Raw genomic sequence first — 18,284 nt, forward strand, 5'->3', positions numbered from 1 at the left:
TGACTTTTTTTTTACATTTTTCTTGTGCTGCTCAGGTCTTTCTTGCAAAAGAAATCTTGATCTCAATGAGATTATCTGATTAATAAAGGTTATTGGTCTGCATCACACACACAAGTTCATGAGTATATCATAGTGAAGGATTGCATTCATTAATAAAACTTGGTTTTTATCCACAACACCCATAGGAAGACTTTTCCCATAAGGACCGAAACAGAACCCGGACTGTAAAGTTTAAGCCTAGTACTGTTCAAACTACACAACTTCTTGTAATCAAGTAGGAGTCTTGAAGTCGTTGTGGATTTCACACTACATGAGGTCTCCAAACTACGCTTTGTCACCAAAACATACGAGAAGTGACACTAGCATATAGACATGCTTGTTGATGACGTGTCAGCCGGTTTCCACACTATTTTTACTATTTCCCCAATGTAGATCAGTCAATGTCTTATGTTTTATCATGCTAACGTTTAACACCCTAGGTGCAACAATAACAACTTTGGTCCGTGTTGCAAATGCAGCACACTCAGGTAGGCTACGGGCCCCCCCTGGTTTTCCCTCAACCCGTGTCTTGAGCTCTTATTAGCTGTAGCTCCCTGACGGATCCAGATATTTAGCATGCTGGATGTCTGCGATGCACCTGGGAACCTCGTGGTTTGCATCTTGCACCAGTTCACACAGCGCTCGAGTGCCAATGTGGGAGCACTGAGGCAACGCGGAATTGCCTCTGATCTGGGGCTTTTGTCCTGAAGCTCCACAAACTGAGCGGAAAATCAGGAAGTTGTGTAGCGTGAACTAAGAATTGATTGCTCTGATTATTCCCCGTGATAGCTGTTGCTTTTTCTGTCTTGAGCTGTAGAGGCGTGCAATGAACAGGTATATGGTTTTAAATTAATTTGGAAAGCGAACACAGCTCATGTTTCAATTTAATTTGGGGCATTTATGTGTCACGCTTTGGTTGACTGAGTCAGATTCCTCATTTTGCAAAAGCAAGGCAGGATTATGCACAGGAGACGAGAGGATGACGATAGTGAACAAAACCATTACCACCTCAGCACCTGGGAGGTCCTGTATGACTGCAGCGCACTGAGGTTTATTATCACCTCGTTTCCTAACACACCACTGGCCTGTTGACAATCTGTGAACTTTTGGACACATTTGAAATGTTGAAACAAAATCCATGTAACAACATGACGTCAGTGCAGAAAAAAAAAGACTTCATCATCTAAACAGAATTTAATAGAAACGTATTAATCATATAATGTCAGGCATGGTCTCCTCTAAAAAGCCACAAACCAGGTTATCCATTGAAAGATGGTTTCTTTCTGATTAAGCAATCACATTGCAAGCATATGCTGCCCAGTTTCCATAAATCACTTCAAACATACATGGCATTTGATTAGAACCCATTAGCAATGAGCAACAGTGTGTGTATGATGTGCATGTGGGGAGGCATGTGCATGTTTCTCATCTCACATTTTCCATGGGCTGCTCTTTAGGATGTTCCTCATTAGTGTGAATATTAATGCAACCAGAAAGGGGGAAGAGGAAAAGAAAAATGTAAAAGGAATTTGGAAGAGCTTTTTAAAGGGGCCATTTCATCAGAATCGTTATTTTTTTTGCGGTTCTCTGAAGGCTCGTAACTGGCGGTCTATGAAGAGAGACATGCCGCAGTGGGGCTTAATTTAAAACCAGAAAGGTCACTGCGCTAAGAAAGGTCCTCAGCTCAGCCAAAAATATAAAATGTGGAGGAGAAAGAGGAAGCAGTGGGGGAGGAGTAGGCCAAGAAAGATGCCGTAATGGAAGGAGATCAGAGGATGCCGATTAGGTAGGAGAGGAGATACGTTCAAGTCATTTGGAAAGACGGTGTTGTGAAAAACAAAAAAAAAAAAAAAAAAAGAGTACAAAAATGGAAAAACACTGGGGAAAGACGAAAACAGAGCGGATAATGAACCGAGGTGTAATTGAACTGGAACAGGCCTAGCATCAAAACAGATGCAAGAGGTTTTTTGTTTACTTTAATGGTGTTTTTGCAAGTAATTTGTTATAATGACCAACAATTTCAGGAAAAAACACCGCATCCATACACAGTGAAGGATTGCCAATCTGTCCAACAATCTGTGTTGGCAGAAACAACCCTCCCCAAGCCTTTGTTGAATTAGGCTCCCTGTGCTTGGTACTGGACCAGAGTACTAATGGTCAGATGGGAAATTAGCTTTGCCATATGCAACTCAGCACAAAATAAGTACAACTTTGAAAACAACATTTTTCCCCCAGATCGGTCAGTTTATAAAGTGATGAGGACACTTGATTAGGCTGACAAATACACGTCATTTGTTGGACTTGGCCTTGTTAACCGCCCTCCCACCAAATCTACCTTGCATTCCACAAACCCACAACCCCACATCCCCGTCTTCAATCACTTGTTTATCTATAAGCTCACTTTAATTGTCCTCTGGGTTTTTGACTGCATCACATTACATAAAAGCACACAGGAGCCTCATGGCAGCAGCACGACAGCCTCTGATGTAAAGCCTCACGCTTTGCACAGATAAGACGGGTTCAATTTTAATGTTGCTAGCACACCGAGACGCACCAGGCTCACTTGTAAAACAGAATGCCCCCTTCGCTTGTAAACGCAGCAGCCCAAGAGGAGGAAAGAAATGGGGGTTGGGCCGGCTGAGGTGGGGCTGAATTAAAACGAGGCGAGGAATTCCACTTGTCCAACTCCTGCAATTCATCCAGTGGATCAATTTCTTCACTCAAATTCCCAATCCATTTTCCCCATCTCTTTTAAAAACTAATACCCAATTCCAATCACAGCTGCAGTAAAGCACATCTTGTAAAAGGTCACAGTGTGACCTCTCAGTTCTCTAAATTGGATGGTGGTTGGCCCACTTTCCTTTGAAATACTGCACAGCCTGAAATAAAAACGGCCCTGTACACAATCACACCACCGGTGGGACCGGCATGCAGCCCATCAGTAGGTGTTCATTTTGATGTGAAGTGTCACAGCGCAGAGAGTTTAACAACATATTGGTTGTCTGCGTTGAGGGGAAACAGGAATCAGATCTCAAACCTGAACTAGAGCTCGGGGGCCTGGGGATGATTTTGGGATAGGTATATCTGTGTGTGCTTGCCATAGGCAGCAGTCATATAGTGGAGCATCTCTCCTGCAGACAGCCAAGGGAACTGATCAGATGGACGATCAAACACTAATCATTCCCTCACGGCCCATACCGAGTAAAGCTGTCATTAATTTTGCGGAATTACATCAAATCTGAGACATTCTTTATGTGGCCCACGGCCTGTAGACAGTTATACGACAGGGACTGCTGCGCTAAGCAGATGGGGCAGCTTGGCCGTGCATACTAAATACCACCGTCCCCCATTTCTCCATCTCCGCCCTCCCAACACTCTGCCCTCCTTCCAGGCGCTCTGCTGCTGCCGCTTCCTTCTTTCTTTGTATTCGACCCTTCACTACATGGTCACACAGCCCTCCCCACAGTGAGGCGCATTCATTTATTCGCAAATGCTCGGATGGCATTAAATAAATACTACACCCTCGACAGAAAAAAATAAATATTCCTAAAAGCTCTACTCACACACAGAAGACACATCACAGTTTAAATTTAGTATGATGAGAAAATAAATTGTTTACCGACATAAATCTTTAATGCCGTCTCTTGGATGTTGACATCTTTAACAGTTTACTTGTCTAAACACAACAGAAGGTCATAATCCCATTTGAGGTTGCCTTGGCAACTGATTACTGCTGAAGGCAAGTTAGGATTTATGACTAGCGACACATACCTGCCATTCCCTTTGAATAAGACATGTGGCAAGCTATATTCAGGCAGACCACCTCAGGTAATAAAAGTGCAGTAGCACTCAGGGGCTATACCATTTTCTTATATATCGAGAGGAATTCCAAGCCAGGCTGCGAGAAATCAGCAGATGACGGATTAAATTTGTGTGGAGGAGTTCTGCAACAGATAAATAAAAACGGCACGCAGAGGCATCAACAGTTGATAGTTGGGAGTTTTTCTACCTAAATGCATAAAAGTGTTTATATTAGTTCAGTTCACACTTCCAAAAGAAAGAAACTAGGCTGTTCATGTGTGCGGGTGTGTGTGCATGTGTTGGGGTTGGGGGGGGGGGGGGGGGGGGGGGTTATGACAGACAGAGGAGCCACAACAGCAGGCAGTCAGGTCAAGATCAAGCAGTTCCATGGACAATCCACCTTTCAGTCTAGTCTCTATTAGGGTGAAGCCTCACATTCCGAGTGCACAGCCCTCTTCTAACGTCTAACGGCGACGCTTCAAAGTCAAGGCTAACTGAGGTCTGCCGTACTCTTCTCTGAAATAACAAGAGGCAAAAACCACCAAACAATTAGCGAAACAGCTAGAAAGCCATTATGAGTCAAAGCACATCATTAATTTGATTAGCTTTTTTATTCATGCATATGGCTTTTTATGCTAGTTAATAAAAAAATTAAACAAACAAATAAATCAATAAAGCAGAAGCAAGACACCCACTTTGAAGTTGCAACAAATACTAATAGAGCATTTTTTATATTTTAACTCCCCAACATTCTAGCCTAAAACACATGTAAACAATGGATACTGGAGAAGCTAGTGAATGTACAACCTATTTAATTATCCTACGGCATAGGGAGCCACTACTTCCAGCACCGCTTTGCTCACACAGGCTCAGCACACTATTAATCCACTTAAACACAATTTATAGGGTCTCCACAATCGACTGTCCGTCGGCATAAAATTACATGAAGCGTCCTTATAGTGTCTTCAACAGACTAAATTAGCCAAACTGGGCTTACTAATTGAGGAGAGTAAAGCACTGTGTGACTGGACTGGCTCGTCAATGAGCAGAGATAAATAAGCAAGCTATGGGAAGAACATCAATAACTATAATAATACAGGATGAACATTATTTAAGCTGCGGTAACTGAGGCACGATAACCTAATATACTAATTACCACTTCTATGATCTGAGTTTCTACTTTATTGTGGTCACAGGCAAACAACTGTCTCCTATTGAGCGTACGACACAGGAGATTTGTTTTAACTCCCTTAATAGCCATTTTAATGGCAATTAAATTTAAATGTATTCAGATTGAGCCGAAGTACAAATCCAATATTTTATGTTTTTCATTTAGAAACTCACAATTAGGCATTTTGGTCCAATACAAACAATTTAACAAATCCCTGTGATACACTTCCCCTCTTCTTTGCGGTTCTGTGTTTACAAAAACTTTATTTCACCAAACTTCTTCAATGCAAAGTTGAGGAGAAGTAGACATTTGGTTTTTCTATTTAGGATCTCATCTTGCGGCCTAATTAAATACCAACCTTTTTAAATTTTTTATTTCCTAAATGAATACAAAAGACAAAAAAACATGTATGTCAAAATGGCCTCCGAGACCCTGGGACAGTCTCGGGAGAATGAGGAAAATACATTGTGTGTTATAGATGGTTTAGGAATATGGTCTTCATGTGACAGCCTGAATGCATTAATGCACTGAGTTTTAAAGATGGTATACTGCCATCTGCTGTCCGGCGCCGCAACTTCATCATGCAGTTTAACTTCTACACCCACATGTTTCCAAGACAAGATGAGGAGTCTCTCAAAACAATTGGCAAACTGCGGCACGTTTCAAAAGTAGGATTAATGCTTTTGAAGAAGAAGAAAAACTAAATCCACATCAAATCCATAACATGGAATAATATCAAAAGGGTATTTTTTCCCAGTTATACAGGTAACTCAGTAAACCTGCTTATTGGAACAGTCTCCTGTGGGACATCGACTCAACAGATTATCAAAAACTGCAACAAATAACTATAATAATAAATAGCTCATGTGCTCATATACACATTTTACTGCCATTAAATTTACATACCAGAATCGGAACCATTTATTGCCACGGTATGTTGCACAAACAAGGAATTTGACATGACGGATGGTGCATAAACATTAAACAATCAACACAGCGCAAAAAGTAGAAATATATTAAAATGTACAGTAAAAGATAAAATAAAGTAAATTATAAAATAAAGTGAAATATAAAATAAAGTGGACAAAAAATCCTTCATAGTGTTTGCTATTGTCTACCTTCCATATCCAGCTGCATGGGAATGAATGCGTAGTATAAACGTTGACAACATATTCTACAGAGTATATCGTCACAACAGAAATTGAACAATTGCTCTCTCTCCCACTCTGCACCTCTCCGCTGTTTCGCCCGCTAATCGTTGTTTTCCTCATCGCACACCAGCGCTAATCATGCCCATTGGTCAGTCCGCACATCTCTGCCGTACAACCAGCGTCTCTCGGTGCCTTGACATCCGATGAGAAAAACAACGGCGGCGGATGAGGCGCATCATATTACGTGCAGCGCGACCTCGGCTACTCCGCTCCGTGGCCTGGGGATTGTAGTTTAAAATGAGCCGTTTCAGCGTACTTTCATCGACGTGGCGAACAACAGCTCCCACAATGCCGCGGTTGAAGTGAAGCTGTCACGCTTGTGTTTTGCTTTGTTTTCTTGTTATTGTTTCGGGTTAGCGGAGCTACTGAGTCCGAGGAGGAAAGCGCGTCTGGGCCGTGTTTTGATGCCATCTCACACATCGCGACGACCGTGTCTGTTAGAGAGACAGCTCCTTTAGGCCGTTTACAGAGAAGTTAGGGATATAAAAAGGTAAGCGAGACGCCCGAGAGGCAATGTGCGCAGATGTCTTTTGTACAAAGCCTGTTATTGTCTCGCCTGACTTGCACGCGCATCACATTCTTTAATTGGACAACGATAAATAACGAGACGGCTACAGGTCCAAAACAGCTTCAGTGGCTTTGTTTACACGTTTGTCTTCTCAAGCTTGCATCGACGTGGATGGCACACTGTTTTCTGGACATGTGCTAATGTTGGGCCTCAAGCCTCGTGCTGTGTAACGTGAACCCTCCGAAAGCTACTGTATAGTCACGGATCTGTTTTTGTGACGGGAACATGTTCTGCAATATTTACAGTAGAAACGTTTCTTCCAAGATTAGCAGGATGCTTTACTAAAATAGAAAACGTCACACCCCTATACTTGTATTTGATCATGACTGTATCCACAGGGGATACATATAAAGTATGGGAAAGTCACAGTGAATCCACAGGTGCAGTGTATGTACACTGCAAACCAAAATGGGGCTTTTAGTTACAAACATATGATGCTAATAGGGTACTAACTGAATAAATAATGCTCCCTGTAAGCCACACATGTCTCCATGTGTTGTGGTTTACTGCAGGCTGGAAGTGTATCTATGGGTAGAACTTGAGCCCTATACATGCTGGAGGCCACATACACCTTGTACTGCATGCTGACACGTGATGGTGTACAATAGCAATGACTGAAATAGCCCGAGTGACAAACATGTAATATGTCATGTCGCTCAAAAGGCCATGCTGTCACTGAGGTTTAGTTCTGGTGTCCTCAGTCAGGATATCTTCTTACACTGAATAAATACTCACATGCTGTCGGCTCTGTCTCCTTTGTTCTGGAGCGGTCGCCCCTTACCTATTATGCATGCCTGTCAAGTTTGTACCCGGAAATTGGACTCAATAATAAACTAGAAAAACACAGACTCAAGTTTGAACATTGTGTTTTTTTTCCCCCACTTGTAGGTGCAGAATAGCCTGTTGCCATGGAGAAGGCTTGGCGGGTGGAGTTCAGAAACGTGGGCAGCAGCTACTTCCCTCAGAGCAGAGTGGATTGCCACTACACACTTAGCGCACAGCACAACTGGGCCAGCAATGACTGGATAGGGCTCTTCAAGGTATTGTTAACCCGACGGCTGTCGCAAAGTGAATAAAGAGTTTATGCATCAACTGCCAAATAACGGCACGTTTTTCTCCCTCAGGTGGGATGGTCGTCAGTGAAGGACTACCACACATTCGTCTGGGCACTGGCGCCAGCTGACTATCAAGAGGGCACAGATGTCAACTGCTGTGTGCACTTCCAGGGTACACGTGCCCTTGTTTTCTAATTGTGTATTTTATTTCCCATAGTTAGCCAGAATCTATACTGGTACGGTGCTTAGATCTGCACATAAAACCTTCAGCAGGAGATTGATGTTTCTGTAAATTGAATTGCTCTCTTGTACACAAAAGGCTAGCGATTGGCATATTGAATGGAGGGAAATGTAAGTTACTTCTATAGTAAAAAAAACAACAGTATTTTCACAGATGTAAAGGGGGAAATATCCTATACAGAAGCCAAATGTCCCTCTCATCTTGGTCTCGGTCATAGTTTCAATTAATTTCTGAAGGATGCAGGAGTTTGAGTAATGAGTACGACAAAGACAAAGCCTTTGTCAAAGCCTGCTCTGACTACGAGTCAAAACAGTGACAACTGATAAGCCTGATTCAGTGTGAGGGGCACGCATGCAGCAGGTGTGGCACTGACCTCTAGTAGAGTGATTTATCACTAACTTTGGCATACTGACAATGTCATTCTTCATTTGAAGAAGAGCAGAGGGAGGGAAGTCTAAAGAAACTGCTGATGGTTCCTTATCGTCAGCAATGCAGTGATTCACAAAGAAGGTTTCCTGCACTGTGACCAAAGCCGGCGCTGTAAGTTACAATACAGCTCATAAACTTTGCTGTATCCTTCCTGTCGGTTTCCCATCTGGCCACTTTACTGTTCATGTGTTGTGAAACCGAAAGGTAAATCACTCTAAAGATGACGCTGAAGTCTGAGCGAGATAAGGATAATATTAGGTTAGCTTACTTTATGGGCTGGAAGAAGTCCCGGGCTGTGGTTCGCTGCTCAGCGGTCAGAGTGGGAAGCAGGAGGCCTATATAGCATCATCAGTTCCTGCCTGATCTGTTGAGGGATAAAAAAGGACAGAGAATTACAAATATGGTATTATGACAAATATGGTTTACGGTTGAAAGTCAGTTGCAAGGTTATGCTAATAGCGCAACTAATCAAGAAACCATTTATTTAGCAGCACACCAATACGGGTAAACTTAATTCCCCCGGGAAGGCAAATCCATGATTGGCTCTCAATTGTGTCATTTGGGATCTAGTGTGCAGAGACAGAGAGCATGCAAAGCACCATTAACAGCATGTGGATGCTTGCTTTTTTTTTTTGCTGAACAGGTAACTTCTATATTTAACTTGCTTAGACACACAATTCAATTGCGACACGTTGTTGTTTAAAGGGCAGTTAGTTTGATGGAGCATGCCAATTAAAGTATAGGCCCTTTTCACAGCAGCCATTTTGACGTGCCACCGCAGAGTAAACACACTGGTTTAATTAATAACGTTAATTAGGGCCTCGCTTCATTTAGGTGTGCCTAACGGAGCCAGCCGAACAGCAGGGCCTTGTAAATGCAGGCCCCCGGTTTGACTCTTCCTGAAAGACAAATGTAGAGCCACTGGAGGACGCGTTTTACTGCTGAGGCTAACGGGAAGCGTTTTCACCTGCTTCAATAACTGCGACGCCATGCGTAAACCCTGCACCGGGCCAATCACTCAACTGAGCAGAGGTGAAATTCGATATCCTCATCCAAGCTAATCCCAGTATGACAGCAAAAAAAACGAAAAAAATGTTTGCAGTCCTTTACAAACACCACACCACTCGTCCCCGATACAGGACTGTTGGTGTGCCATCTCAGGTATTCTGTGCGCATTAAATACTTTACAGGCTAATAATCAAAATGGGAACTCACTCGAGGCAAACTGGACATCTCGACGATGTGTCAGGATGGGAACATGCTGTTCCAGGCCGGTGTAAAGCAACAGAACCTCAGCTTGTACACGCGAAATTCCGACTGACGTCTGTGTGAACGACATTCAAATCAACGATGGCGCCAAACTGCGCAACGCCATTTTTTCGCGCTCACCTGCGCAGAACGACCTGGGTGCTGCCACTGGTGGTGGGAAGTTATATTGCAACCCTCTGCTCTATCTATCTAATCTATTGGAAATACACGTTTAATTATAATTTTGTAAATGTAATGTTTTATGCATTACAATATTAAAGCCATATAAATGTGTAAACTCTCTAAATGCTCACTACCAAAATACTGTCAGGCTGTTTCATAAAGGACTCATTTTAAAAAGGTGATTAGCGCCTCCAAAATTAGAGGTAGTTAAATAATATAATTATCGATAGTACACTTACCTTCCACCTTGTTCAACACAGTATGATGGGAAGTGAGCTCAAAAACAAAAAATGGGTTACTTTGAAATACAATTATTCTCCACTGAAAATAGATTTTAACATGTCTCATCTTTTTTTCCCCCTATCTTATAGCCTCCTACCTACCCAAGCTCAGCTCCCAAGAGTATGAGTTTGTATATATTGATGCAAAGGGGGAAGTGTTCTCCCGCAGCTCCCAATTCACTTTCTGTGCTCCGAAGCCACTTGAGGATCTGGTGACCTTTGAGGAGGAGCCCCATGGGGAGGAAGGAGGCACAGACATGTTGCTGGTAGTGCCTAGAGCTGAACTGCTGCAGGTGAACATAACAAAACCGTATAGATTTACTACATAAGGTAGTGAAGGAGTGTATGTTATCAGTTTTGTAAATTAATGAGTGCTGATAAAACACATATACTGATAAATCAATACTGTTGTTTACTGCCGGCAAACAAAGACACAACTATGACTCCCCGTGTGCTCCCTGCATCCACCTGTCTCTTGTCAGGGTCGACTGCAGGAATGTCTGCGAGAGCGAGCTGAGCTGCTGCAGGTGCAGGAGGCATTAAACAGGCAGAGGGAGACAGACCAGGAGGAGTACAAGAGGGCGAGGGAGGCCTGGGACAGAAGACGCAGAGGGCAAGAAAGTGATATCGCCAGGCTGCAGGAAGAGCTGAAGCAGAGTCGAGAGAAGATCGAGGACATGGAGGCGGAGCAGAAGGTGGCGTATAGAGCTCGGCAAATGACGGCCAAGACCATTTGATTAGGACCAATTTGCCTGTTATTTCCACACTATATAGACGTATCTGTCCCCCTATTCTTTGATGAAAATCACGTCTCTGCTCAAACAATATCCTGTCTTTTGTGATATAAAATTCTCCAGTAATTCAATAAAATGTTTGGGTTGTTATATTAAAAATGTAAATGTAATATATTTTATATGGGTAGCCTATATCACGATAAATTAAAAATTCTCATAAAAATGTGAAATGCCTCTGGTCTGTTAGGAGGAGCAGGCTTTTGGAGAATCACTAGCCCAGGAGAAAAGTGCTTTATTGGATGCGAGCGAGGCGAGCGAAGTGCGAATCAAAGAGCTGGAGGAGGATATCAAAACCCTGACTCAGAGAACGGTGGAAAGAGAGACCGAGTTGGAGAGGTATGACATTTTGTTTTTTATTTTCTCTTCTCTCTCTTAGTTTTATGTGGGTCTCATGAATACTTTTGATCATCAGTAACTAAATCTATGTGTGCAGGATGAAAGAAAGAGCAAAGAGAGCTGGAGCTCAGAGAAAAGAAGAGGAGAGTGACAGAAAGGGCCTGCAGGTAATTATAATTCAGAACATGCTGTATATCTTAGTAAAAACCTGTGTCTCAGTTGTTATTTTCTTCTACATCTCACTCTCTTTTCCCGTCTGTATCGTGTCTCTCTTTCAGACAAAGCTGGAACAGACAGAAGGTGAACTCCGAAGTCTGTCTAAGGAGTTCCAGTTCTTGAGGAATTCACTGGCCCAGAGAGACACAAGCGCCCTGCAGCTCCAAAACAGCATCACCACCCTCACCCAGAAACTCACCACTTCCCACAGGAAAGAGGTCAGACATCTCTTAGGAAATCAGAGGAGACCGGATTGAAAGCAGGGTTGAGAATAATGTGGGAATTCATAGTTAAAGGCAGAGTAGGCAAATCTGCATGCTAAGCTCCAAATGTGTGCTGTGACCACCAAGAATATCACCAGAGTTTGTTTGAGACAAACGCGCTGTCGAAATTACTGGAGTTGGGTTGTTGTTTTTTATTGTACCTTTACTTTGTGGTTTAGGCTATTTTCTTCATAGATATGCTTCACTTTAAATAAGTTGTATGTCTGCACGTTCTAAAACTTTGCTAGAATGGACTTAAAACTTGACCATGGCATCTCGAATTCAGTAATAGTTTTTTTCCAGACTGGCATTATGTAGCAATTCACCTGCAGTTACAGATATAATGTCTCAAACACACGTTTTATTGCCCCTTTATGGCCAGGCGGAGAACGAGGCCACATTGAAGGAGATGCGGAGCCTGCGGGAGTTTCTGAACGTGAACGAGCGTGCCACAGAGGGCTTGAAGAGTGATCTAAGTGCCATGGTGGCCCAGAGGGATCACGGTCATGCAGAACTGCATCAGGCTCGTCTGCAGGCTGCCCAACTCACCCTTCAGTTTGCAGATTCTAGTCTGGCCATGAGAGAGGGAAGAGCCCGCTGGGCCAAGGAGAGGCAGATTCTGGGGCGCACTGCTGAGGTACTGTATCCGTGCAGAACACAGAATCTGAAGTGGAGCATTTATAAAATGTGCTGTGGTAGAGCCAAAGTTTTACATATATTTGGTCAAATGTCCCATCACGGTCCAAAGTTTTGAGTTAGATGTCATGAAGTTTCAAAACAGCACCTGATGGCTTCAAGATGACGTTTTCCCATAGCTCTTCTACTGTATGTGTTTATCTTATTGGGTACTGCAGCTAAACAGTTGAGTCAGGTTTTTACACATGGTCTAGTGACCTAAGGTGAACGTGTTGTATACTGAGTACCGTCTGTGTATCACCCTGACAGAAGGATCACGAGCAGCTTGAGAAACTCAACGCAGAGATGCAGAGGACGGAAGAGCAGCTGCAGGAAGAGAGGATGGAGAGAGTGAAGCTGGAGGTTGAGCTTGGGAGAGAAAAGGATTGCAACCGGGTGAGAAATACTACAAACCACTTAGTGCATTCAGTGTTTCTTGTTATAGGTTCATTTTGCGAGTACACTTGTACACAGTGTGTTTGCAGTAAATCAAACTACATTTAACACACAGAAATGAGAGTATAACGATCTTTTCATCTTTACAAAAAACACCTCAAGCAATCCCTTTGGCTTCACTGAGATTTACTCTGTATACTACACATTGTCATTCTGAAATCACAGTAACTGTTTGATGCTTCTGACATGCTGCTTCTGATATCTGGCCTGCAGGTTCAGCTGAGTGAAACTCGCAGGGAGCTCCAGGAGCTAAAGACCAGCCTGAAGGTTGCCCAAAAAGAGAAGGAGCAGCTACTTGCAGAGAAACAGGTCAGAGACACATTGTGATTAGTCATAGATGGCAACTTGAATCGATGCTGACAGAAAGTTTGTCCAAAAACGAGAAAAATATACTGTTTTGAGATGTTATGTTCATGTGTTTACACTGCATATATGGTGTCACAGGTCCTGACTTTGTGTCCTTGTCAGCTGATCCCAAGGCCAATGAGTGGCTTGTATGGAATAATAAGTAAACCGTAACTGTTTTATCCTAATCAGCTCACAACTGCAGTAATTCAGTCATTATCAGCCTTAGATTTAGTACAAGTTTGGTTACAATTTGTACCACTCTCAAGCTTGAGTGCACCTATGAATAATATTTTTTTTTTCTAAAAGCTGTGTATAGATAATGTATTCATATGCTCAAGCTTACTGATGGAACATATTCACAAGTATACAGGGATTGTAAGTGTCACAGGTGTTGGGAATCTTCTCTCTGTTGTTGTCTTCTTAGCCGTTATTGTGCAATATAAACTGTTTATAGTGCAATATAAATCAGTAGATTTCAGGGCAGTCAGTGCTACTGCTGTTAAAGTGTTTTTGTTGGCTAACCACCATCAAGTTTGCTTGCAACTAGCAGAGTAGTCATTGTTTTTAAAATCAGTGTCCAGCTTAATTTGCCATATAGGAGCATAGCGGCCAATCTGTGACACATCATAAATCAAACACATGTTAAAATGTTTATTGAACAGTGATGATATTTATGAAATATCAATGTTGTGTTTGTGTGTAAATATATTTTATGTGGCTTTAGCTTGAAGAAGTCAGACATCATGAGGGTTATGAGGGTGATGGCTGCTGCTGATGCAAGTCCTGCCCTGGTGTGTGATATGATGGCTGTATTTTCCACTACAGGAGTTGATGGAGTACATCTGTCAGCTGGAGCAGAAGATGGGAACAGTGGTCAGTGCCAAGTGGAGCGCTGCTCCGATTGCCTATGCAGGTGAATGGAGCCCCACATTAATCAACTGTATGCCCCGCAGATGTGAACCATAAAAGAGTTAATTATCACTCAACAGCGACACTAAATATTGCTCAGAACAGCATATGTTGTGGGGGCGACAGGAGCAGTGCTCTGGAGAAAAGTGACCACTTTTTCTGTGCCAATGATTCTGTCCGGCAGATCGGCCCAGCAGTGTGTTATCTGACTCTGAGGACGAGAACCCAGAGGCTTTGCAGCCCCTCCGTCCACCAAGACCTCTGGGACACTACAGCCTGTGTGAGCAGGGCCAGCCGGACTCCTTGCTCCTTGCCACCCCTCCTCCCTCCCCCAGGGAGATGGAGAGGAGCACAGTGGTCATCAACCAGCCAGCCCCGCTCTGCTCGCCACACCAGACCGACGCTGACACTCTGGCGCACAGCTCTGATTCGGTGAGACACACTATCCCGGCCATTTAGCATCACCATAGTCTAATTGCATGTGATACAGAAAATTAGGAATGTCGTCATGCTGATAGCTGTGCACACCAGTTAAACACGGGCAGTTGATCGTTTGATATAGACATTATCTCTGAGAACCAATTAGGCCGCTCGTCTGCAAGTTATTCGGCTTTAATGGCTGCTGCTGCTGTGTGTGTGTGTGTGTGTGTGTGTGTGTTGTTCTCTGATGTTAAGGAGGAGGAATCTGATACACTTAAGTGTGGAAGGCACAGCTCTGGAGAGGAAACAGCACTTTTGCTGCCTGAACACATGGACACTGTTCTCAGGTACAACCTCCCCTCACATGTTCTACATACAATACACACACACACATGCACATAGCCAAGTACAACATTCAAATATCAAGTGAGGGGGACTCCATAACATGTCCTGCAGTGTCTTTCTGGGGACTCTTGTCACGTTATAGATGTCTACAGTTGTCTATGTGCTGTTACTTGTAATGTCATATTGTTAAAAGTATTATTACTTAAGGAAAGGATCTCAGTACCTCCTCCACCACTGCCTATCACACTGTTACACATGGAAGTATTTATTTAATGTTGCTTCTGATATAACTATTTCAAATACTACTGCTTTCTAATGTGACTGGATACATGGACATGCTACTTGCCTTCCCGTGAAATATATAGCAGGATTCGGTTTAGATTAATGAAGGGTTTGGCAATTGACAATAAGACAATCGCAACAAATCGAGCACAGTTGAAGATGTAATGTTAAAAAATGCAGCTTTGCATTGCTGGCTGCATATTAAATTGAACATTTCTTTGAGGTCAAACAAGCCAACAAATGTCTTCCTGCCATGCTGGCTGGTTTTAAACTCAAGTAATGCATCATTTTTTATGAGCTCATGACTTGATTTGTGTGTACAACTTTACTCTGTAAAGTAATTAGTGAACACAGCAGCCAGATAAACACAGTGGAGTTAAAAGTATCACATTTCTTTCTTAAATGTAGAGAAGTAAAATCCTAAACTATCTCGAAAAGGAAGAATGAAGTAATTGTACTCAAACATAGTACCTGTGTACTGAGTTTCCACACCGGCTCTCACACAGAAAGGCTTAAAAAATGAATTCAAAGCTTGCTAAGGCACACGGACACATGCAACCAGTTATTTATGGTGACAGGGTGAGTATGGCTGGAAGATGGAAGTTTTGAATATGTGGTCGTAAAAGAAGTTGAGTCAGGGAGACTGTGTGAGACAGAGTTGGGGCGTGGGAGGGGCGAGATGGGAGGACAAGGGGACAGATAAGTTGACAGCAAGCTGTAGCAATGATTTACCTGAGGGGTGTACTGCAGTCACAGGCCAATTTTCAGCATCATTAAAGCCCTCTTTCTCCCACTCACCCGCTCCTTTAGTCTAACCTCCTCTTTCAGCCAGACTGTGTGTTTCTTTCATTTTTTTCACACACGCACACTCTGCTTTGTCTCCTCCTCCAGTGATCTGGCCGACACCTCGCTATGGTAACCGGTGGACGTCCAGCCACGGCGAGCGATTAAAAAGAAGAGAAGGGGGGGGGGGGGGGGGGGACTTTTTTGGAGTTTATGTGGTTTCACATTACTTCCACTAACAAGCACATATACAGCTCACTCACTACACAGACAAAATGGTAATATGCAATTTACATCATATCTGCCGCGAACCCTGGTTTTCCCCTCTAACTGTTGTGTTATTATTGCTCTAGATGTTTTGTTGTTAGGAATGACATAATGCTTGTGGTGGCAGGTCGACACTATGTTTATGACTGACATAAGACTTTCAGTTTGAAATGGCGTGCTTTCGGACATGGGCTCTGGCGTTTCAGAGTTTGCAGGTTGTAGCAGAATTATTTCTGTTGAATCATTGCAATGTCGAGAGCTTAACGATGGATGTTATGTCGTTTTTATGACATTTGTGATTAGGATTCATGACAGGCACTGTAATTATGATGTTTTGAGCAGCACCGGCTCCCCTGGGAAACATGGCAAAACTCTCTTCCAGCATTAAATTCTCCACAGCAGCTTTGAACGCTATTCACGGCAGCATAAAGTAATAATGATACAGCATCATGCTAGAATTATATTGCAGTAATCTAGGTCTATGACATCATATTTTTCCTCCATTTACTCACAAGTAAGTTTTGATATGCACTTTCTTGTAGGCAAGAGCACTTGATTGGTGTCGTGCAGATGCAGTTAAAGAGATTTAGTGACGCAGAGACGCTCTGAGACAGACAAGCATTTGAAAAAGAAAGCTTATTGAACAGATTGTGTTTAAAGTCTATTAAATAGATGCCAGATGCAACTTTCTACTTCAGTACCTTCATATAATTATTATTATAAAATGAATGTTCATTCGCTTTACACTATAGATCAGCTATAGTTTTTACTTTTTAATGATCCTGGATTTGCTAGCTGGCCATTAGGATATTTAGTGTTTGTTACAGTTTGTATTGTACAGAAATTTCGCATTCACGCAGTTATAAATTTGTGCGGAAAATAATTTAAAAAAGAGTCAAAGAAAATCATCTTTATAGATCCTGACACATTGACACGGTGTTGGTATTTTCCCTGAGCCCTATGGCAATATACTGCCTAATAAAAATGGCTGCCTACCTTTTAATCAATACTGTATGCATTTTTCATGATTTTCTATTCATAATTAACTTGAGTTATGCTGCAATTAAACTATATTCAGGTTTAGTTTTAAAGAGGTGTTTTTCACACAGCTGTCTGTGCAATGTATGACAAAATTTTCCATGCTTGGCTAAGAAAATTTGCTAGACACTTTGATGCTTGATTTTATCTGCTGTATTTGCACCCTATTTTTTACTATATAAGAGTTTTTAGATGAAAACGTTGATATATGGATACTTAATATGTTAGTCGTGTCCTTTCATCATTATCTTAATCATTACCATGGTGTGTTGTGTTTACGTATATATTTCATCTACACTTTATGTTTTTACATTCTGCTTTCAAATACTCACTTTGACTCTATTAAGATTTGATATAAGAGTTATATTGTTGCTAGATATCGGTGCTAATGAAAGGGAATGATTCCAGCACATTGTGTTTTAAGGTGAAACTAATTGATTTGAATGTTCAAACAGGAGGACCAGGGTTATGAAAGTAGTCACCTCTCATTTACCTTGTGTCACTGGGTGATCTGGTGTTGCAGTCCATGTTGATGCTCCTTGTATAGAGGTGGGAATGTTTTGAGGAGCCTGGTATTCTTTCCCATAAGATAGCACACTACACTACATGTATTCTCCATAGTCCTTGTTTGTGGTTGTATTCTGACTTTATGTCTTATGGATGTTGTTTTTTTGTTGTTCCACTGAGAGCTCTAGTACGAGTGCTCCTCGTCGGGACACCGTCTCCGGTTGCAATAAAGCTCCAGTGGTTATGGTTTGTTTTGAAGTTTTGTGTGAAGGTTATCCCACATGTACACCGCCGTGTATTTTCTTATCGGTCATGTAACGGGGTTTGGGTGGGGTTCTGTGTAATAAAATGGTTTATGTATCCATCATTGGAGCTAATGTGTCTTTTTCTAGCCAAAGATCATAGCAATATTTTGATC

The 18,284-nt window shown here is 42.4% G+C and overlaps 1 protein-coding gene across 2 annotated transcripts; it reads left to right on the top strand.

Moving 5' to 3' along the window:
- Positions 1–6,579: 6,579 nt before the first annotated feature.
- Positions 6,580–16,238, top strand: calcoco1a (calcium binding and coiled-coil domain 1a). Of its 2 annotated transcripts, XM_079166995.1 has the most exons (16): positions 6,580–6,712; positions 7,679–7,830; positions 7,915–8,017; positions 10,318–10,520; positions 10,710–10,922; positions 11,209–11,357; positions 11,455–11,524; positions 11,636–11,791; positions 12,219–12,320; positions 12,444–12,473; positions 12,782–12,907; positions 13,181–13,276; positions 14,141–14,228; positions 14,409–14,656; positions 14,900–14,991; positions 16,163–16,238. In XM_079166995.1, the coding sequence occupies exons 2-16, from the start codon at positions 7,699–7,701 to the stop codon at positions 16,188–16,190; spliced, it is 1,836 nt and encodes a 611-aa protein (XP_079023121.1). In that variant the 5' UTR covers positions 6,580–6,712; positions 7,679–7,698; the 3' UTR covers positions 16,191–16,238. The 2 variants fall into 2 exon arrangements, with proteins under 2 accessions (XP_079023121.1, XP_079023120.1); XM_079166994.1 differs by having other exon boundaries at positions 12,219–12,473.
- Positions 16,239–18,284: the final 2,046 nt, after the last annotated feature.

The sequence above is a fragment of the Pholis gunnellus genome (genome assembly GCF_910591455.1).
Source record: "Pholis gunnellus genome assembly, chromosome: 2".
In the NCBI taxonomy this organism is placed as follows: Eukaryota; Metazoa; Chordata; class Actinopteri; order Perciformes; family Pholidae; genus Pholis; species Pholis gunnellus.

Bases quoted from the DNA above. Each gene is read 5' to 3' on its own strand.
- calcoco1a (XM_079166994.1), top strand. From the start codon at position 7,699: ATGGAGAAGGCTTGGCGGGTGGAGTTCAGAAACGTGGGCAGCAGCTAC. The intron at 11,358-11,454 runs GTATGACATTTT...CTATGTGTGCAG, and splicing joins AGAGAGACCGAGTTGGAGAG to GATGAAAGAAAGAGCAAAGA. The intron at 11,525-11,635 runs GTAATTATAATT...TCTCTCTTTCAG, and splicing joins GTGACAGAAAGGGCCTGCAG to ACAAAGCTGGAACAGACAGA.